The sequence below is a fragment of the Moschus berezovskii genome, chromosome 14 (genome assembly GCF_049115385.1).
Source record: "Moschus berezovskii isolate FMDL1 chromosome 14, NW_MosBer_1.0, whole genome shotgun sequence".
Taxonomy (NCBI): domain Eukaryota; kingdom Metazoa; phylum Chordata; class Mammalia; order Artiodactyla; family Moschidae; genus Moschus; species Moschus berezovskii.
The window spans coordinates 61,662,742-61,685,462 of NC_142473.1; the positions used below are offsets into that span (position 1 = coordinate 61,662,742).

General features: G+C 40.3%; 1 protein-coding gene and 1 pseudogene across 1 annotated transcript in view; both read right to left on the reverse strand.

The window, feature by feature from the left end:
* Window positions 1-13,608, reverse strand: part of SLC5A12 (solute carrier family 5 member 12) — a 45,059-nt gene extending 31,451 nt beyond the window's left edge. Inside the window, exons 1-4 of the mRNA XM_055422690.2 lie at window positions 13,270-13,608; window positions 5,463-5,528; window positions 2,097-2,148; window positions 542-609 (exon numbers count right to left, since the gene is read on the reverse strand). Of these exons, the coding sequence (XP_055278665.2) occupies window positions 542-609; window positions 2,097-2,148; window positions 5,463-5,528; window positions 13,270-13,608 (525 nt within the window). The remainder of the gene's footprint in view (window positions 1-541; window positions 610-2,096; window positions 2,149-5,462; window positions 5,529-13,269) is intronic.
* A 7,102-nt stretch (window positions 13,609-20,710) lies between these two features.
* Window positions 20,711-22,060, reverse strand: LOC129554045 (DNA-directed RNA polymerase III subunit RPC4 pseudogene; annotated as a pseudogene).
* Window positions 22,061-22,721: the final 661 nt, after the last annotated feature.

Consider the following 22,721-nt stretch of genomic DNA (forward strand, 5'->3'; position numbering starts at 1 on the left):
AAAGACAAAATCAAGGTGTGGAATCCTCAAGTTTCCAAAACACCAGCCATCATTGGTTGTTCATTGGTACATTTTGTATTCCTTAACCAGTAGTTAATGAGGTACTGGTTGGTCAAAAAGTTTGTTCAGCTTTTCCATAAGATGTTACAGAAAAACCCAAATGACATTTTTGGCCAACCCAATATAAATGTTACCTAAGGCTTATAATCACTGTTAATGAGCACATTTTTTTTTTTCCTCAGTAGTTGCATATGGCTACCTCACCTTCAAGCAGGGAGATATTTCTGTCATTAAATCTCCTTTTACTCATGGCTCTCTCAAATGAGCCCAGAGCTCAAATTCTACTAATGGTTGATATGGAAAAGGATTTTAAATAAAACAACAGCACCTTCCTCAGAAAACTGTTACAGATAAGGCAGCATATTTCTATTTAATTGAGAAATAGCAATTTCTGCTCTACTTAGATGCTTTGTTGTTGGAAATTTGCCCTTATCCCATTTAGGAGGTAGTGCTAAATACTTTTTCACAGCTAGATACATACCAGGGTACAGTAGAATGTGCAAACGATTCCTGTTGCAAACACAGAGCCCCAGAGATCAAACCCAGTCACTATGAAAGGAGAAAAAATAGTGAAAGAAGTTCCTTTAAGGACAGTAAAAGAACAAACTTTATGAGGAAAAAGTTACAATATTCTTGTCTGTATTCTTTGTGGGAAAATGAAAATCAAATTAGAGGTGATAAAATTAAATTAAATTTTATCACGTCTGATAGAGATTATCTTTTTATATTATTATAACTCAACCCAGTCCATGGGACTTCCCCAGTGATTCAGCAGTAAAGAACTCCAGTATTCTTGCCTGGAGAATCCCAAGGACAGAGGAGCCTGGTGGGCTACAGTCCATAGGTTTGCAGAGTTAGACACGACTAAAATGACTGAGCAGCAGCAACCCAGTCCATAATTTTCATGTAATGTTATAAGCCAAATTTTTTCTCTTAAGATTCTGGAGTTCCCAATCTCTGTACCAATTGTTTTCCTTAAAAAAGTTAGTCCAATCTCTGCACCAAACATCTCATTATTTGTTTGCTTTTCTTAACAAAGTCTGCATATTTTGAAACCACCTCAACAATGACTGTGAATAAATATTTTTCAGTATAAATATTTTTCACAATTAAACTGAATATTGAGGACTTCTCATATTATAGATATCATTATGAAATTGCTTTTGGTTTTTCTTTCCTTTTTCCCCCCCTGGGATTCTATTCTTTCAACAAGGTCAAGTGTAAATGTTAAAATAATTACTACAAACACCTTTTCCTCATGTATTCAGAGTATCCTCTTCATGAGATTACTGAGAAAGGACCATATGTTATAGATGACCTTATTTAGGTTGTGTGTACACAATACAAAATTGTCAACTTATGGTTACCAAAGGGGAAAGAGAGGAGTAGGGATAAATGGTAGCTCAGATGGTAAAGAATCTGCCTGCAGTGCAGGAGACCCAGGTTTGATCCTTGGGTTGGGAAGATTCCCTGGAGAAGGGAATGGCAATCCATTCCAGTATTCTTGACTGGAGGAGCCTGGTGAGTTACAGTCCGTGGGGTTGCAAAGAGTAGAGCATGACTGATTGACTAACACACACACGCAGGATTTCTAATACTATTTCTAAACTATTATACATGAAAAATATAAACAACAAAGATTTAGCACAGGGAACCATATTCTATATCTTGTAATAACCTATGATGGAAAATACTTTGAAAAATATACATAAAAATGAATCACTTTGATGTCCACCTGAATCTAATACAATATTGTAAATCAACCAAACCTCAAAAAAAATTGTCATTACTTCAGTGATTAGAAAACGAACGACAATCAAACTGGATGTTTGAAACCATGTGGATAAAGTCGAGTAACTAGTTATTCGCATTATTTTCAATGTTCAATTTTTAGAGCTTTATGTTGTGACAACTACAGTAATTCATAGTATTCTAACCACAGGAATGTCTTCGAACAAGATTTTTGCATACATTTCTCAAGGTAACAATGCAGGTGTGAAAATGGTGGAAAGCACAAGAGAGTGTGGCTAACTCACCTTGATTGAGCGCCAGAGCAGGAGCGTACACCACCACTCCCGTGTAGAGAATCTGGTGGAGAGACAAAAATCAGGTGAACAGTGAGAAGAGCGACATGGAAAGGAAACCTTCCTAAAAATTTCCTGATGACCTTAGCGCTCCATTTCCTTCAACTTGTTCCAAACATTTCATTCCCTCACACTCTCCTTTTGAAGTCCTTGGCAACTGTAACTAACTTTCAAAAGGGATAATAAACATGAGATAGAGGAAGGCTGTTGGACTATTACTCAGCCATTAAGAAGAATGCATTTGAATCAGTTCTAATGAGGTGGATGAAACTGGAGCCTATTATACAGAGTGAAGTAAGACAGAAAGAAACTCACCAATACAGTATACTAACACATATATATGGAATTTAGAAAGATGAAAACATAACCCTGTATACAAGACAGCAAAAGAGACACAGTTGTATCGAACAGTCTTTAGGACTTTGTGGGAGAGGGTGAGGGTGGGATGATTTGAGAGAATGACATTGAAACATGTATGTTGTCATATGTGAAACGAATCAGCAGTTCAGGGTCAATGCATGTTACAGGATACTCGGGGCTGGTGTGCGGGGATGACCCAGAGGGAGGATAAAGGGAGGAGGGAGGCGAGAGGGGGTTCAGGAGGGGAACTCATGTACACCTGGGGCGAATTCATGTCAATGCATGGCAAAACCAACCAATATAATATTGTAAAATAAAAAAAATAAAAAAATTAAAAAAAGTGTTCTAATTTCATTCTTTTACAAGTGGTTGACCAGTTTTCCCAGCACCACTTGTTAAAGAGACTGTCTTTTCTCCATTTTATATTCTTGCCTCCTTTGTCAAAGATGAGGTGACCATAGATGCGTGGATTTGTCTCTGGGCTTTCTATTTTGTTCCATTGATCTATATTTCTGTCTTTATGCCAGTACCATACTGTCCTGATGATTGTGGCTTTGTAGTAGAGCCTGAAGTCCGGCAGGTTAATTCCCCCAGTTCCATTTTTCTTCCTCAAGATTGCTTTGGCTATTTGAGGTTTTTTGTATTTCCATACAAATTGTGAGATTATTTGTTCTAGTTCTGTGAAAAATATCTTTGGTAGCTTGATAGGGATTGCACCCACCTCCCAGAATATTGGAAATAAAAGCAAAAATAAACAAATGGGACCTAATTAAAATCAAAAGCTTCTGCACAGCAAAGGAAACTATAAGTAAGGTGAAAAGACAGCCTTTAGAATGGGAGAAAATAATAGCAAATGAAGCAACGGATAAAGGATTAATCTCCAAATTATACAAGCATCTCCTGCAGCTCAATTCCAGAAAAATAAATGACCCAATCAAAAAATGGGCCAAAGAACTAAACAGAAATTTCTCCAAAGAAGACATAAAGATGGCTAACAAACACATGAAAAAATGCTCAACATCCCTCATAATCAGAGAGATGCAAATCAAAACCACAATGAGATACCATTTCACACCAGTCAGAATGGCTGCTATCCAAAAGTCTACATGCAATAAATGCTGGAGAGGATGTGGAGAGAAAGGAACCCTCTTACTCTGTTGGTGGGAATGCAAACTAGTACAGCCACTATGGAGAACAGTGTGGAGATTCCTCAAAAAATTGGAAATAGAACTGCCATATGATCCAGCAATCGCACTCCTGGGCATACACACCGAGGAAACCAGAATTGAAAGAGACACGTGTACTCCAATGTTCATTGCAGCACTGTTTATAATAGCCAGGACATGGAAGCAACCTAGATGTCCATCTGCAGACGAATGGATAAGAAAGCTTTGGTACATATACACAAAGGAGTATTATTCAGCCATTAAAAAGAATACATTTGAATCAGTTCTAATGAGGTGGATGAAACTGGAGCCTATTATACAGAGTGAAGTAAGCCAGAAAGAAAAACACCAATACAGTATACTAACACATATATATGGAATTTAGAAAGATGCAAATGATAACCCTGTATACGAGACAGCAAAAGAGACACAGATGTATAGAACAGTCTTTGGGACTCTATGGGAGAGGGTGAGGGTGGGATGATTTGGGAGAACGACATTGAAACACGTATGTTGTTATATGTGAAACGAATCACTAGTTCAGGGTCAATGCATGTTATAGGATGCTCGGGGCTGGCATGCGGGGATGACCCAGAGGGAGGATAAAGGGAGGAGGGAGGTGGGAGGGGGGTTCAGGAGGGGGAACTTATGTAAACCCGGGGCAAATTCATATCAATGTATGGCAAAACCAACCAATATAATATTGTAAAATAATTTGCCTCCAATAAAAAATAAATTAACTACAAAAAAAAATAAAAAATAAAAAAAAATAAAAGTCATTCCCCCCCCCAAAAAAAAATTAAAACAAAAATAAAATGGCTATACATTTTGAGATTTTATGGCTACAGCTGGTGTATTTCTGAGGGATATGAAAATAGGGTTCAGTTTTGGACTCACCCTTCCACTGCCCCGTCATACACATATCACCGTGACACAAACACATTTTAGCAGCTTGCTGAAACATAGACTTTAGACTGGAGAGGAAATAATCTATGAGGAGAGCACCTTGCAGGGAAAACTAGCAACATGGGTCACCTCCATCATGGGCATATCTTCAAACTCCCAGAACTGGAGGCCACTACACTTACAGAAGTGGGTCTGGTCCCATACAGTTTTAAATGAAATTTCACCATTTAGAGATCCATGTGAGAGTTTTAAAAGGCAAATAACCATGGACAGGTTAAGGAGCATTGCTTTCCCCATTTTCTTGCTCTTAAATCCTTTAGTCACTGGTGGAAGTTTTAATTTAGAAAATGGAAGGTTATCTTCTAGCAGAAAGTTCTTGATGAGTCATTGAAATGCATTGAAGCTATCCCACAGAAAGCTGTGGGCGGCAAGAGGATACCCTAGAACCAAGGAGGTAGGAGAAGAGTCCAAAGGGGATGTGGGAGTATTGGTTTGAGAGTATAATTTTAAACTAATTTTCAGAAACTAACTCATTTCTGCGTTGAACCAGAAACGAGTATTTCTGGTTCAACACAGCTAAACTAGCGGAAAAAAAAAGCAACTTGTACCAGTTAAATAAGAGTTCATAATAAATTTAAGAAAATTCATTTTTGCCCCCTTGGTGGTTTATGATATGTATTTGGTATAACTGATACAGATATATGAAGTCTATGAAATGTGGAAATCCCTCTTTAAAATCCCATATTTTGAAAGTGCTATCCTTGGAAGACAGTAGTTTCTTCTTAGTGTTGAATCTTTCTTTTAATTGTGTTAATTGCTTCTTGAAATAAACAAACCCATTCCTGCCACCCCACAACCCACCTCTGCAGCAGCCCTTCCTCCTTACCGTTTGCACAATGTAGATGCCTGTGGCTGCATAGCGAACCGGTTTGTTGAACCGCAGTTGTAAGTACTAGAAAGAACAGAGAGAAGGACATGCAAAAAATCAGCAAGTTTTATTTAAGGGCTGCTAAGAAGGTTTGCTTTTTCTTGGTATTTCTCTGAGTTTAATGCTTAGCTTTATAACATGATTTTACCCTATTTGAACTTGAAAGAAAGGGAAAGAAATTTGGATTGTTTAAAGTCAAAGATGTACTAAAGCTCAGTTTTTGCTCAAACTTCACATGATGGTCAGAGAAGATAAATGCTTTTTAAAAATTTTTTAAACTATTATTGCTTCAGTTAAAAGGTCTTCTGGCTCTCTCCCTAGGGCTCTTCTTACTAGATGTACTAAAGCTATTATTTCTTTTTCTAGTCACACTGCCCCCAGATGCAGCTCAGGCCTTCCTTCCCTCTTGCCCAGATCAATGCAGTAACCCCTCTATCTGAGCTTTCTGAGCTCTCTCCAAATCGTGCCCACCCATTCCACCAACCACACACCGGCCACACTGATTCTCCTGAAGCAGAACACTGGTCAGATCACACTGTTCCTCAGAGGCTTCAGTGATTCTCTGTCACCGACAGAGTGCACATCCAGGCTTTCCATTCTAAACCCTCTACTGTCTGATCCTCACCCTTCCCCTCTCAACATCACTAGCCCTCACCTGATTCACTGTGTACGTAAAATCACTATGTATTGTTCAGCCAGCATGCTTTGTACTTTGTAGATTTCTCTTCTGTATAGGAAGATTTTTCAGTGTAAGAGAGCCTCTCCTCACCCCCAACCCTCAAAATTCACCAATTATTAGTCATCTTTCAAAAACGAGAGTCTGATTGCCATTCCTGTTCCTACTCATACTTTCCCTTCCGAACTCTTAAGGCAATTGTACTAAACTTCTTTAACACTTGATCACCAGCTACCTTGCATTTTAGTGTCTGATTCACACATTTTATAGGTTTCCCAGGTGGTACAGAGGTAAAGAATCCACCTGCCAATACAGGAGATGCAAAGATGTGGGTTTGAGCCCTGGGTTGGGAAGATCTCTAGAATAGGAAATGGCAACCCACTTCAATATCCTTGCCTAGAAAATCCCATGGACAGAGGAGCCTGGTTGACTACAGCCCATGGGTTGCAAAGAGTTGGACTTGATTGAGCACGCATGCATGCACACATCACATATTTTACAGTATTCATTTGCTATAGCCACTGTAACAAACTATCACAAATTTGGTGACTTTAAACAACAGAAATGTATTCTCTTACAGTTCTGGAAGTCAGAAATTCAAAATCAATTTCACTGGACCAAAATCAAGGTGTTGGCTGGCTCTGCTCCCTCTGGAGGTCTTAGGGAAGAATCTACTTCTTGCCTCTTAGGAGTTTTTGGTGGCTGTAGGCATTCCTTACTTCTAATGTCATCACTCCAGTTTCTGCCTCTGTGGTCACATTGCTTTCTCTTTGTCTGACAAGTGTTCCTCTGCTTCCCTCTTATAAATAAGATTGTACTTAAGGCCTTCCTGGTTAAATCAGGATAATCCCTCTATCTCAAGATTCTTAATTCAATCAGTTTTGTGAGGATCTCTTTTTTAAAACCATACAAGGTAATAGTTACAGATTCCTGGCATTAGGACATTTATTATCCCTTTTGGAGAGTGGTGGTGATAGTTTAGTCACTAAATTGTGTCTGATTCTTTGTGACAGCATGGACTATAGCCTGCCAGATTCCTTGGTTCATGGGATTTCCCAGGCAAGAATACTGGAGTGGGTTGCTATTTTCTTCTCCAGGGAATATTCCAGATCCAAGGATAGAATCTGTATCTTCTGCTTGGCAGGTGGCTTCTTTACCACTGAGCACTGGGAAGATCATTTTTGGAGGGAGGTATATGCATCTTCCAGTCTACCACCTATTCTCCCTGGTGGATGTAAACAGTGTCCAATTTTTTCATTTTATCTTCATCTTTCATGTATTCATTTAACAAATATTTATCGCTTATCTTCCATATTGCATTCTGACTTACAATGATAGCAAATATTACATAGTTCATGACCCAAAAGACTTTACAGATGAGAGGAGGAGACTACTAAATTTATAGCAGTAAAGTTAACTGCTATAACTATAAAGTGATGGTATGTACTAGAAGAAAAGCTACAGGGAGCTGTGAACATACTAAGTAGATGTATCTGATTTATTGTTGGGGGTCAACAAAAGTATTCCTGAATTCCTAGAATTCTTATTCTAGAAGGCACTAGTATTTGTATTCCAGTGCATAATAAACATGCATTGAATGAACAAAATAAAGGTTAAAAGTGGCAAATGGTTGAGGATTTACTATCTTAGTAGTAATTCTTGGTAGTAATTTTTAATTGGTAATAGTTGTTATCTAATTTCAGAAAAATCATTTTGATTAAACCAGGAATTAACCACTCCTTTTTCCTAGAAATAATACAAAAGTAAGAGTTGTTTGATGCCTTAAGATGGGGGCTTCTTTAAAACCCTAGAAAAGACTCCTCTTCACAGAATTGTCACTCAATTTCACACTAATCCACATCTTCCAACTGACCTGCTCAACCCTTCCCCCAAGGAAAGAACTGTCTTATTTTCAACCCATCTTTCTTCAGATGATGCTTTCAGTACACTATGAGTCAGGTGGATGTGTGAATGAGGGCACCATGTACGAGGAAAATATTTTTAAAGAAGTAAAGAAGTCATTGAGGAAGGATCCGGAAGTCTCAGTTATCACAGGATAAAAAAAAAACCAAAAAACAGACAAACCTTTTATGTTGAGAACAATTTAGGCTCAGATTACATGTCCTTGGAAAGATTAGATTATTAGATTATTGCACTAAACCATGGCTCCTTTCTAAAATTGACACCTGTATGATCTAATGACACAGTGGATGATAACATCAAGGACAGGGACAGGAATAGATGGGATCTTAGTGACTGCATAGTTGTTATGAGTGTGACCCTGTGGTTTCTTGCCACTCTCTGTCCCAGTACACCTTGATGGCATCTAACTGTTCTGTGATTATCTGCTTAAGGACTTTATCTCAGCCCTCGGCCAGGACAGACTAGAACTGCTGAAAGCCAATGATAAAGAGAAGCTGCTGCTGCTGCCAAGTCACTTCAGTCGTGTCCGACTCTGTGTGACCCCATAGATGGCAGTCCACCAGGCTCCCCCGTCCCTGGGATTCTCCCGGCAAGAACACTGGAGTGGGTTGCCATTTCCTTCTCCAATGTGTGAAAGTGAAAAGTGAAAGTGAAGTCGCTCAGTTGTGTCTGACTCGTAGCGACCCCATGGACTGCAGCCTACCAGGCTCCTCCGTCCATGGGATTTTCTAGGCAAGAGACTGGAGTGGCTTGCCCCCCCAGATCCCAGTAATTTCCATTTCAGAGAGGCCAACCCTGATATGTGACCTATACTGTCTCCCTGAGATCCCCAGTGAGATCCTCAGTTGCTCATGGTTAACAACGTGCCCAAAAACATTGGCTTTTTTTTTCCATGTCTTACTTGCCACTGGCCTACTGATAGTTTAATAAAATCATTTCCCCAAAAAATGACTTGCATACAACTCCTTGTCTCAGGATTTGCTTCTGGGCAAATGCAGCTTAGGACAGTGATACTCCTTGTCTCAGGATTTCCTTCTGGGCAAATGCAGCTTAGGACAGTGATATTTCTATTAATAACGAATATGATTCAAATGGAGACCGCATAATTGCTTGTGGGATAAGCTGTACCTTCTTGTTGACAGAGATTCTTCTCCCATAACATTAAGTCAAGTATAGCCTACTGTAAGATAAGACCAAGTCTGTTATGTTATTATATAAGTTGTCCCATCTGAGTTTGCCTAGACTAATAAGCCAAAGCACTAGCTGATGGCAGTCACATAGACGGTCCCAAGTTAGACCAGAAGAAGAACCTGACTGTCTTATTAGAACTTCTTGAGCTCAGATCAGATTACTGATCCACTGAATTGTGAATAGATATAATTGTTGTTTTAAGAAATTTATTTTGGGGTGGTATATTACACAGCAATAGATAACTGACATAAAAAGTGTTGTCAGAAGTTGAGAAATGTAACAAAACCTAAAATATATGATATTGGCTGGATAGCATATGAAGTCTAGGAAAGCAAACAGGAAATTGTTACTGAAAAATGGAGGCAGGGTAAGGAAACTGCTAAAGCAATCAAGGAAAAGTCATTGGTTTTAACATCCAACTCAGTTTAGTTCCTCTAAATTCAGTCAATTTGGTCAAACTAGAGAGACAGTATTAAGAAAAAAGAAATATATACATATATATATGAAGTAAGACTCCTTGAATTCTAATTTGAACTTTGCCACTATCTCACTCCATAATAAGAGACTATTCAAACTCCATAATTTTCCATCTGAAAGATTGTGTTCACTCACTTACTCATCCAGTGGTCATCTTTGCTAGCTGTATAGCTTTGCAAGCAAGCATGTTCAGTTGCTCAGTTGTGTCTGACTCTTAGCAAGTCCATGGACTGAGGCTCACCAGGCTGCTTTGTCTATGGCATTTTCCAGTCAAGAATACTGGGTACGGTCAAAAGTAAAACTGGAATTTCAGCAGAAAAGTTGCACACATCATGATTGCTTCTAAAAATAGCACAGGTAACATTTACTGTCATGATAGATTATTTTCAAAACCCCAAACCTGATCTAGCCACATTCCTTTCCATCTCAGGAAATAACAAGTCCACTTTTCATGTGGGTTCAAGCCCAAGTAACATGAAGCCAACCTTGACTCCCCTTTTTGTCTCACTCCCCACATACAATTCATAAAAGAATCCTGGCATCTCTTCCCCTCACTTTCAAAATTCCACTTTAGTCATCGCATCTGTCTCCACACTAATACTGTCATCTCTTGCCTAGATTATGGCAGTAGCCTCCTAACTAGACCTTCTGCTTTAGCAATAATATCCTGCTAGAGGAATACTCTTGAAACACAAGTCACATTACAGCACTCTCCTGCTCAAACACTGTAATGACCTATCTCACCAAGAGTAAAAACCAACACTTAAAATGGTCTAAAAAAGGTCTCATAACAGTGGTTCAGACCCTATCACACACTAAACATCCATTTTACAACAAATATTTTGTCACAATATTTACTATACTGAAATAATACTCAATAATGATATCTTATACCTACACATCTAATTTCTCAACTTTTAACTATAATTACTAAAATGCCACAAATGTAATTTAAAGGAGAAGTAAAATGAAAGCAATTTATGTATAATCTATAATGCTTAGAAAACACCATGGAAGAAGACATAGAGAAGTAGTGGCCTTGGCATTATAATGAAAAATCTGGATTAGAGAGAAGTAAGTAGTTCAGAAACTATTTAGTTTAAGAAGTACAAGAAAGGACTTCCCAGTGGTCCAGTGGTTGGGAATCCTCTTTCTAATGCAGGGAACATGAGTTTAATCCCACATGCTGTGGGGCAACTAAACCTGTTTGCCAGCCCCTGTGTCACAAGGAAGATCTAGTGAGCCAAAAATATAAAATAAAATAAGAATAACAAGTTTGTGCTTTAAATTAAAAAAAGAAGAAGAAGACTAAGAAAAATGAGAAAGTAGGTAGCCCACAAGCTAGTGTTAAGGGTAAATTATAACAGACTGGATCTATTAATGTTTGATAACAGAAAGAAGAAAATAACTCTAACTGAAGTGGAGACAACATGGTGAGACTAATTATAAACTGTCCAAGTGGAGATGATGAAAATGCATGCTATTGCAAATGAGCTGAGGCCAATTTACAACTTGAGGGTGAGAACAATTCCTTGTGCTTTGACTTGGGAGAGAATAGTGACAAAGTAGCCCAGATTCATAGATTAGTCTTGAAATCTCTCTGCATATTAAAGCATTTAAATCAGTTGGTTATTGCCAGCCCCAAAAGTCATTGTCTTAAAAACTAAGGACTTAATATTTCTCATAGTTTTTAGGACTGTGTGGGCGATTGCTCTGCTTGTTTGCCCAAGGTTCTCATGGGGCTGCAATCAAGGGGAAGATAAGCTGGGGGAGAAAGTCCAAGATAGCCTCACTCACAAGTCTGGTGATTGGTGTTGGCTGCTAACCAGGTTGACTCTGTTCTCCTCTGTATGTCCATTCATCCTCCAGAAGACAGACCAGCTAGATCCGCTTCCTGACATAGCTATATCAGGACAGCATTACAAGAAAGCAAAGGCAGAAGCTATAAGCTCACAAGACTTCGGCTCCAAATTCACACATCACTTTTGCCATATACTATGGGCCAAAGCAAGTCACAAGGCCATCATGGATTCAAGAGGTGAGGAAATAAACTCTCCCCTTTCAGTCCTTTCTACTTTAAAAAACCTGGTAAGAATATCCATAGATAGGTAGCAAGAAATGGAGGATGAACAAATAAACATAAATTAAAGCCTCTATAGCGAGACTATAAATTTGGGGACAGCAGCAACAACAAGAATAGTAATTATAATAATACAAACTCTTCCTCCATATTTACCATTTGCCAGGCTCTGTTAAAAGCATTTGCCTATAATAACTGATTTACTCCTCACAGACATTCTTTAAGATAGACCCTTTTATTATTCTTAGTATTCTTATTCTATTTTTACTCTTATAAAATAGACCCTTATTTTATTCTTATTGTGTTAAAATCAGATACAGAGGTGAGTCATTTCGCCAAAGCTATGCAGCTAGTTAAGTGGCAGAGATAGTAGTGAAAACCAAGTAACTCTAGACTCTGAGTCTAGAGCTCATGCCTTTAACTCATATGCCACACTGACAGTGCTTTCCTCTCTCTCTTTTAAACTTTTTATTTTATATTGGAGTATAGCCAACTAACAATGTTGTGATAGTTTCAGGTGGACAGCAAAGGGATTCAGTCATACATATACGTGTATCCATTCTTCCCCAAACTACCCTCCCCTCCAGGCTGCCACATAACATTGAGCAGGGTTCCCTCTTCTGTACAGATTGTTATCCATTTTAAACACAGCAGTGTGTACATGTTGATCCCAAACTCTCTAATTATCTTTTCTGCCCTGTTCCCCACCCCTGATACCGCCAATTCTTACAAAGAAAGAGGCAATTCCAAAATATATACTTTACACAATTTGAGTTTCTTTGTGTCTGGGTACTGCAATTTAAAAAATATGTAAAGGGCAAATGTGAAGGGTAAATTAAATCCAACTAAATCCCTGTGTGTCCTCTATCTGTATGGTCTCAAATCTCCTCAGTGACACATTTGCACCTGGTTTAAGTAACTGAACCACTTTTAAGTCATTTATCTGTATCTCAGTTTTCTCAGCCAAAAAGTGACAATACACAATGTTCTTCGTGCTTTTCAGAATAAAATAAAACAAGTAACAAGGTCAGTTCTCTTTCATTGAGAATCTCCTATGAGTTAGGCAGTGCTTTAGATGTTTACCAACAAATTCTCATTTAATCACTGTAATATCCTTAGAGCTTGACTTTGTTACTTTCACTCTACAGATGGAAAGTATAGATGTCTGTGGCTGTCTCTGCATACAGGTGTGTCCGTGTCCAAAGCTTAAGCTTTCCCCAATAACACTGTAATAATTTCTCACCATGATGTGTAATTATCCTGCAAATAAGTGTTTTTCAACCACCATGTGTTATCATTTAGACATAATACACATACGATGTGTATTAGAGGGGAAAAGCAAGCATAAAAAATCTGTTCAAGAGGAGAGGAAACAGCAACTTTTCCCAAAGTAAAAAAAGAAGCAAGTAGTCATTTACCTCGTATGTGCTGGTGATGCCAGATCTGTAGAACACAGGAAGAAAGAGCTCTGATGTGAGAATAATGACTAACGTATATGCAATGAAGAAGAGGACAAAGGATGCTCCAAAGCGGTAGACGTCCGCAGGGGTCCCCAGGACAGTGACGGCAGACATGAAGCTGGCTGTCAGGGACAGTGCCACTGGGCCAAAGCTCATTTGCCGCCCACCGACCAGAAACTCCCTTGAAGTTGCTTTTTTTCTCTCCTTAATCGCATAGAACACCCCAATTCCAGAGGAAATGATAAAGAGGGCTGCAAAGACAACATAATCCCAAACTGCAAAGTTCTTCACCTCCATGCTGAGAAGTATAGGCACCAGAGAGTTGCTCTCAACCTGATGTCTTTCCAAAAGCCAAGCTCAGTACAGTATTATGCTTGGCCGTGAGAGGAGGCTGAGGTTGTGTGAAGAGAATGATGACCAGAGGCACTTGGGTAGCACTTCAGACACCGAGTTGTACGTGGGAAGGATCTCAGAAGCTGACAGCAAAGAGGAGTCTGGTAGTGGTATGGGTATCAACAGATAAGAACTTGAAATCTGACCCTGACCTGGAGCTCTCTGTTCCTTTGCTAAAGCATATGCTGCAGAGAAGGAATTCAGATGTATTCTGAAATTAATAACCACCGAGGGTGAAATGACTTGCCAGATAACATGTTCTTTAATCTCCTAGGTTTTCTTTTAACTTAAGGTTAAATATTACTGGGAAACATAGGAGTGATTCAAGTTCACCACCTCAGCATTTTTAATGAGTTAAACAGAATCTGTAAAATGCCAACACAACCATCACGGGTGTCTTTCTTTCGAGTAAGGGAGAGTAAAGGTGTGTACCTGTGACTTCCTGAGTCAGTGGGTGGGGAGGAAAAGGAGCAAAGAACAAGGAGTCAGGAGACCTTTGCTCAAGTTGGTGCAAACTTAAGTGAGCTGTGATATTGTTGATGAATTATTTAAATTCTTAGAGCTTCAGCCGGAACATGGAATGATAACATGACTCTAAGCTTCAGAAAATAAACTTACCAATAATTAAAACATTGCCTGTAGTTCTCAAGTTTTTCTTCTTTGTCTCTCCATCATTTTTCCAGCTCACAACACTTGTGCACAGAAGTTAAGACCAGGACAAATAAGAGAAAGAAGAATTCAGTTATAGATTATTTTTTCTCTGTGCATTAAAATTATTTTTATTACTCCTCTTTTTACCTCTTGTTTTTTAAATTTTATATTGGAAGTTTTGTTGATGAACAATGTTGTGTTAGTTTCAAGTGTACATCAAAGTGATTCAGTTATATATATGCATGCATCTATTCTTTTTCAAATTCTTTTTCCATTTAGGTTACTACAGAGAATTGAGCAGAGTTCCCTGTGCTATAGAGTAGGTCCTTATTTGTTATCCATTTTAATATAGCAGTGTGTACATGTCCATCCCAAACTCCCAATCTATTGCTCCCTCTGCCTTCCCCCTGGTACCCACAAGTTCATTTTCTAAGTCTGTGAGTATGTTTCTGCTCTGCACAGTAAAGGAAACAATAAATAAAACAAAAAGAACCCACAGAATGGGAGAAAATACTTGTAAATGTTGCAACCAACAAGAGATTAGCCTCCAAAATTGCAAACAACACATGTTACTCAATATCAAGAAAACAAACAACTCAATCAAAAAATGGGCAGAAGACCTAACTAGACATTTCTCCAAAGAAGACATACAGCCAAAAAGCACATGAAAAGATGCTCAACATTGTTATTAGAGAAATGCAAACCAAAACTACAATGAGATGTTACCTCACACCAGTCAGAATGGCCATCATGAAAAAGTCTACAAACAATAAATGCTGGAAAGGGTGTGGAGAAAAGGGAACCCTCCTTCACTGTTAGTGGAGATGTAAATTGGTATAACCACTATGGAGAACACTATAGACTTTCCTTAAAAGATTAGAGTTACCATGTGACCCTGCAATACTACTCCTGGGCATACATCTGGAAAAAACCATAATTCCAAAAGATACATGCACCCCAATGTTCATTGCAGTACTGTTTATAATAGCCAGGATGTGGAAGCAATCTAAATATCCATCCACAGAAGAATGGGTAAAGAAGATGTGGTATATATTAATGTATACAATGGAATATTACTGACTCGTTAAAAAGAATGAAATAATGTCATTTGCAGCAACTTGGATGGATCTGTATATTATCATACTAAGTGAAGTAAATCAGACAGAGAAAGACAAATATCATATGATAACACTTTCATGTGGAAAAATGTTACAAATGAACTTATCTACAAAAGAGTTAGAGATTCTTGGTTCTGCTCTTAGATTCTGTTGATTGATCCGATGTGCCCCAGCAAGCCTCTGTGGTGCAATTTCTCCACGTTATTCATGCTTCTTCTGCCTTCTCAATGGTTTTCTCCCACTCCACCCCTACAAAATCAGTTGGTTCCACAAGATCTAGTTCATATTTACCTTGCTCTGTGGCACCTTCTCTGACTCACACTTCCTACCGCCCTCTCCCCCAACTCCTGTAGGAAGCAGGGTCCCTTGATACTCATTTTTTACTCTAAATATCCTCACCTGTTTTAAAGACTCTGTATGTATCTATCTGAAGGAGCCAATCAGTGGTTGTAGATGACCAACTCATCGAAGGCAGAGGCACAAGATCTGGTCCAGGGTGCCCAATCCATATGTAGAAAGAACTGATGCTGAAGCTGAAGCTCCAATACTCTGGCTACCTGATGTGAAGAGCTGACTCATTGGAAAATACCCTCATGCTGGGAAAGATGGAGGGCAGGAGAAAAAGGCGGCAACAGAGGATGAGTTGGTTGGACAGCATAACTACTCAGTGGACCTGAATTTGAGCAAACTCCATGAGACAGTGAAAGACAGGAAAGCTTGGTGTGTTGCAGTCCACGGGGTCTCAAAGAGCTAGACACAGCTTAGCGACTGAATAACAACAATTGTAGAAAGTAAGCAACTCATCCAAAAAGCAAAAGAAAAAAAAATTATGTCCAAGGCCAGAAATATTTCCTACTAAACAGAGGAACCTCTAATTTTGCTTTTAACATGTGAGTAGCTGACTGACTCCTTGATTGGTTGCATAGTTTGGATACCGTCTTCACTTCCTACTTTGATCCATGGATTTGAAGTCAACAACAGAAAGCTTTGATGACTGACTGAAATATGCGTTTAGTTAAGAATAAATCTGAAAAAACTCTGCCAGGGTTGTCTATGTCCTGTTGCTTTAGTCCCTCCTCTAAATTTACAGTGTTGATATCAGTATTAATGAAAAAAACAGTTCTTTAGTTTTTTTGCCTTCAGTTCAGTTCAGTCGCTCAGTTGTGTCCAACTCTTTGCGACCCCATGAATCACAGCACGCCAGGCCTCCCTGTCCATCACCAACTCCCGGAGTTCACTCAAACTCATGTCCATCGAGTTGGTGATGCCATCCAGCCATCTCATTCTCTGTCGTCCCCTTCTCCTCCTGCCCCCAATACTTCCCAGGATCAGAGTCTTTTCCAGTGAGTCACCTCGTCGCATGAGGTGGCCAAAGTATTGCAGTTTCAGCTTTAGCATCAGTCCTTCCAATGAACACACAGGATTGATCTCCTTTAGAATGGACTGGTTGGATCTCCTTGCAGTCCAAGGGACTCTCAAGAGTCTTCTCCAGCACCACAGTTCAAAAGCATCAATTCTTCGGCAATCGGCCTTCTTCACAGTCCAACTCTCACATCCATACATGACCACGGGAAAATCCATAGCCTTGACTAGACGGACCTTTGTTGGCAAAGTAATGTCTCTGCTTTTTAATATGCTATCTAGGTTGGTCATAACTTTCCTTCCAAGGAGGAAACGTCTTTTAATTTCATGGCTGCAATCAGCATCCGCAGTGATTTTGGAGCCCAAAAAAATAAAGTCTGACACCACTAACCTTGACTTTTACTAATTTTTATCATGAGACATTCTAATTATATAACAAGTTTTTGTCGGTAGCTGTCTCAGCAAAAAATCGGAGCTCCAGCATTCAGAGTTTTGGCTATTCAATGCTTTAATACTAACATTTAACATTAATGTTTAATCCATAAGACATGAGGACAATTTGTACAAGTCTTGTGAATATTAATTCAAAACACTATTGTTATATCAATACATTCCCAAGGTTAAATACCAGAAGCTTGTAGATAAAGAGTTGATGAGTACTTGTGATTTCAGTTAACCTTTGTCAAGAAACGGTATTGGCATTCCTCACTTCCAACTTTTGCTGATTATAAGGCACAGAATTATTATGTTGATTTAATTCTCAGTTATTTTCTATTTCTTTACACTTTATTCCTTTGATAGCCTTCAGTGTCTTCAAACCCTCTCCCTCTATCCCATTAAATCTCACTCTATGCAAGGTTCATACTGATTATAATATAGAACACTTGTTTATTCATGACTTTTGGGGGAAAACAAAAAGCCAACACATTCAGTGATTATATCAGTTAGAAAGTATATCCCCATGTCAGAAATATTAACACGGCAGGGAGAACAAAGGAAAATGTGCTGCTTTGACTGAAAGAAACCACAGTATTTCCTATATCCTCTTACAGGGGCCTCCCAAGATAGGGGCACTATCTCTATTTTATTTCTTTAGTGTAAAACTGAGACCTTTATTAGAATGTAAATACTAAACACTGCCACCCTTCACACACAAGCACACAGACAGACAGACAGACACACACACACACACACACACACACACACACACACACACGTACTCCCTTAACAAGGCCCAGCTATTCAATTACCCCCTTGCCTAGTAGGTTATATTTGAAGTTGTGATCATTAATAGTTCTGTGCTGTGAAATTGTTCTGCACCTGGCATAGAGCATTTATAATGGAAAAGATTTGGAGGACGTTGAATGTTAACCAAGGTGGGGAATGGGGAGAAGAGAACTGGAAGGACAGGGCATCCAGGGAAAAGACACCACGGTTGCAATATTCTTAACAGCAGGCTATGCACACTATGTTTATGTTAGCCTAGGACAGAAAGGAGGAAAAGAGACATGAACAAGACTTGGCCATTTTGATATTGTACTGTAGTGGAAAACATCCTTTATCTGCAACAAGGACCAAGTCTCTTTCTCCACCCTCTCACTCAGCCATCTTGTAATATTGGACACATTACTAATGTCTCCGTTCTTAGCTACCTATTTGAAAATGCTATAGCATATTTAATAATAATTAGATAATTAGACTAATTTAAGTAACTAAATTACCTTTTCAAGCCTGCTCAAATGTTACCTTCCTGGACCAGACAACCTTCTTACACTGTAAACAGCTACATGTTAAATCTCTACTTTCTTTATTCTATATAAAATGTATCTCCTACTAATATATCATATAATATTTTAAATGTCAATGTCCTCCTACTAGAATATAAGCTCCATAATGGGAAACAGATGGAAAAACAGTGGAAACAGTGTCAGACTTTATTTTTTTGGGCTCCAAAATCACTGCAGATGCTGATTGAAGCCATGAAATTAAAAGACGCTTGCTCCTTGGAAGGAAAGTTATGACCAACCTTGATAGTATATTAAAAAGCAGAGACATTACTTTGCCAACCAAGGTCCATCTAGTCAAGGCAATGGTTTTTCCCGTGGTCATGTATGGATGTGAGAGTTGGACTGTGAAGAAAGCTGGTCGCCGAAGAATCGATGCTTTTGAACTGTGGTGTTGGAGAAGACTCTTGAGAGTCCCTTATACTGCAAGGAGATCCAACCAGTCCATTGTAAAGGAGATCAATCCTGGGTGTTCATTGGAGGGACTGATGCTAAAGCTGAAACTGCAATACTTTGGCCACCTCATGCGACGAGTTGTCTCACTGGAAAAGGCTCTGATGCTGGGAAAGGTTGGGGGCGGGAGGAGAAGGGGACGACGGAGAATGAGATGGCTGGATGGCATCACCGACTCTGTGGACATGAGTTTGAGTGTACTCTGGGAGTTGGTGATGGACAGGGAGGCCTGGCGTGCTGTGATTCATGGGGTCGCGGAGAGTCGGACACGACTGAGCGACTGAACTGAACTGAACTGAAAGAACTTTGCCTATTTTGTTCTCTATGTTACTCTTAGTAACTGTAAGTTTCTGTCCCATAGTATACACTCAACAAATTAAATTATATGAGTTCTAGGGGTTTCTTTCATCATTATAAACTATATTTAAATCTTGTTTTACTGATAAAAAGGGAAACAAAAAGAAAAATTTCCAAGACTATTTTTTAAAAAGTTGAAATATTTATCTATCTCCAAAACACATTTTCCCATCTAAATAAAAACTGAAATTTATATTTCATTCTATCAGGCTCTCAAAATTCTTTACAACTAAATTTGACAGTAGTTAAAATTTTATTCATTCATCATACATACACTTAACAGTTTTGAAAAATGGTGACTTGCAACTTTAAGAGGCAAATTTCAGAGTCCAGCAGAGATCATCATTTAATATTAAAACAGACTAATGACACCACATACTTGCAGTAAACAAGTAGTTTAAAATGAATACGTAGTTAGAAGGGTAACTGAGCGTGAGGATCAAGCTCCTTAGCTAAATATCCTTAGGTACCAAATAACTTCTCATTGTAGAATGACAAATGGGAGAGCCACCAGCAAGATCTATTATGGGCTTCCTTTTGTTAAATAAGCATAAACAGAAGGGATTTCTTGTTTGTTTAAGGCTTCTAGGCATTAAAATAGAACTTTTAAATAAGTTTCAAAAGGGGACAGAATCTACCATGTGTGTGACACTTTCATATGTCATGTCATTCATAGTTATAAAAAATCTGTTAAAATTAGTGTCAATAATCCCATCTTCCAAACGAAAAATATACACAAGGAAATGCTTTGTGCAACATGAAGATCCAGTTCACACAGTCAATGAGGGGTGGTTTTTTTTTTTTAAACTAAACTAACATTTATTGAGCTCCTACAGTCTATGTCCAGCCTTGTGCAAGGACATTTCATCGACAGTATTCCACAGCATCCTCACGCCAACCCTGTGAGGTAGGTATCATCCTCAATTTGTCAGATGAGGACTCTGAGGCTCAGAAAGGTTAGGTAGTTTGTTCAGTCACACAATTAGTAATGTACAGAGTTGAGGCTGAGTCTCAGACTCCAGACATCTCTGTTCTCTCTCAAGCGCTGCCTCTTGGGAGGAAGGAGGGAACAACAGCGTCTCCTACCCTGAGAACCAAGACGTCCCCAGAGAAGGAGCCTGTCCTTGCCCACACCATCCCTTCTCCGCCTGGGGAGGGTGCAGTCCGTTGAAGAGCTAAGACATAAATATAAAAATAAATAGCAGGGACCAACCCCCTAGCAGTGAGGGTGTGCGGTTTCCTCACTGTGGGAAGGTCATCGTGCTGTTCACAGCCGCTGTGGAAGGAAGCCACGTGTGGGCCCTGTGGGGAAAACTGGGACAATGGCTGGAGTGGGTGGGCTAAACAGGCCCCTTCTGGGTCGAACAGATTTGAGAACAAAACGTCTGGAGCAGGCAGCAGTCGTGGGCACAGTCACCACCGTCCTCCATCTGCTCACTTTACCGGTGTTTGTGATCCAGCAGGGATTCGAAGTTGGGAGAACAGACAAGTTTGTGCTTTATGTGTCCCAGGACTGTCATGTCTCCTGTCCTGCTGTCTCCAAGGTCCACGGACACCAGCTCCTGCAGGAAAGAGCAAGTAAGGTCCCCATCGTCACGTCCAGAGTCACCTTGCCGAGGAGGAGCTGCACCTTCCCCAACTTGCAGATGAGCAGCTTGCCAACCTGACCCTCTGTCAGGTCAGCCAGGGTACAAGTGTTCTCTGCCAGCCTGGCTTCCCGGTCTTTCTCTTGCTTTATAACCAGCATCTGCCCGTCCTCGCTCTGCACCTCCGTCTTGATGGGCTTGATGTCCTGAGTGGGTGGCTGGCCGGGGAGTGAGTCTGGCAGCTGCAGGAACAGCAGCTCTTCCTCCTGCGTGAGGCTCAGCTCCCTGAGCAGCTCCGCCACAGACACGTCCTTCAGGAGGCCTGGGATCTTCCTGGCTGCTCTGGGAGGAGCCTTCATCTTGGCCTCCTCAACCTCATCTCGGGGCTCCTCTTTTACTTTCACAGCAGGCATGTCCACCTCCATATCCTCTTCCTTGGGGCCGGCCAGCCGTGGTTTAACATCTGCTTCCACATTCTCTTCCTTAAAAAGCCAGCCCGAGTGAGCCAGTGGCAGTTGCACAGGCATATTTCGAATATCATTCCTAAGGCCAGGGTCATCGATGAAATCATCCTTCTCCAGCATGCTTAGGATCTGTTTTGTTTCTTCGTCTGTCTCCCTCTTCTCCTTTTTGATGTTGATGATGTGAGAGGGCCCCAAGTCTGACATATCCACGGTCTTATCCCAGTTCCCCTTTTTCTTCATCATTTCAGCGGGGCCCTGCTCGAAGATGGAGTGGGACTGGATCACTTCTGGGCGCCCCCGGCCCCGTCCATGGCCCTCTGGCTGTCGGTCTCTCTCCGCTTCTCTTTCTTGACGGTTACTTCTTCCTCGGGCTCTTCCTTGATCTTCCGACTGATGATATTTGGGGTGAAGGTTTTCTTCTTGACTCCCCCGAGGGTGAGGTCCCTGGAGCGGATGGAGGGAAGGCGGCCCCGGGTGAGGGGAGGTGCCGGCCTTCGCGCAATAAGCCCCAGCGCCCCAGAAAGAAGGGGTCGGGGCCCTCCCTGAGCGCTGGGCTCCTCCGCAGCGTTTCCTTCCGACATGATGCCCCTCCGCACCCAGGCTGTAGTTCCACACCACGCACGTCCCGATTTCACCTCTGATGCAACCTGCAACGGGCTCCGCGTCTTCGGGCCGGGCAGAAGTATGCGTGGCAGGCCCGGGCGCCGCCATCTTGTCCTGAGGGGTGGTTTAATACTTTGGCCACCTCATGCGACGAGTTGACTCACTCGAAAAAACTCTGATGCTGGGAAAGGTTGGGGGCGGGAGGAGAAGGGGACGACCGAGAATGAGATGGCTGGATGGCATCACCAACTCTGTGGACATGAGTTTGAGTGAACTCCGGGAGTTGGTGATGGACAGGGAGGCCTGGCGTGCTGTGATTCATGGGGTCGTGGAGAGTCGGACACGACTGAAAATCCAGGTTCTTTGAACTGAGTATTTCTTACAAACACAGTTCTGACTTACTTTTCAAGTTTTGATGGGGGCACTTCTTAAAAGTAATAGAGAAAAAGCTGGGTTTATCTCTCCTGTCAACCTCAAGAATGATAATCAACACATCTGAAGTAAAACAGAACAGTGATACTCAAGGCTCCTTGTGTCAATCTTGTGATGTTGTCACATCCTCAAATATCTTATAAATAAGCAAGTGGCATTTCCATTAAATTCAGGCAAAATTTAATGTTGAGTGAGTTTTGTTTTTCA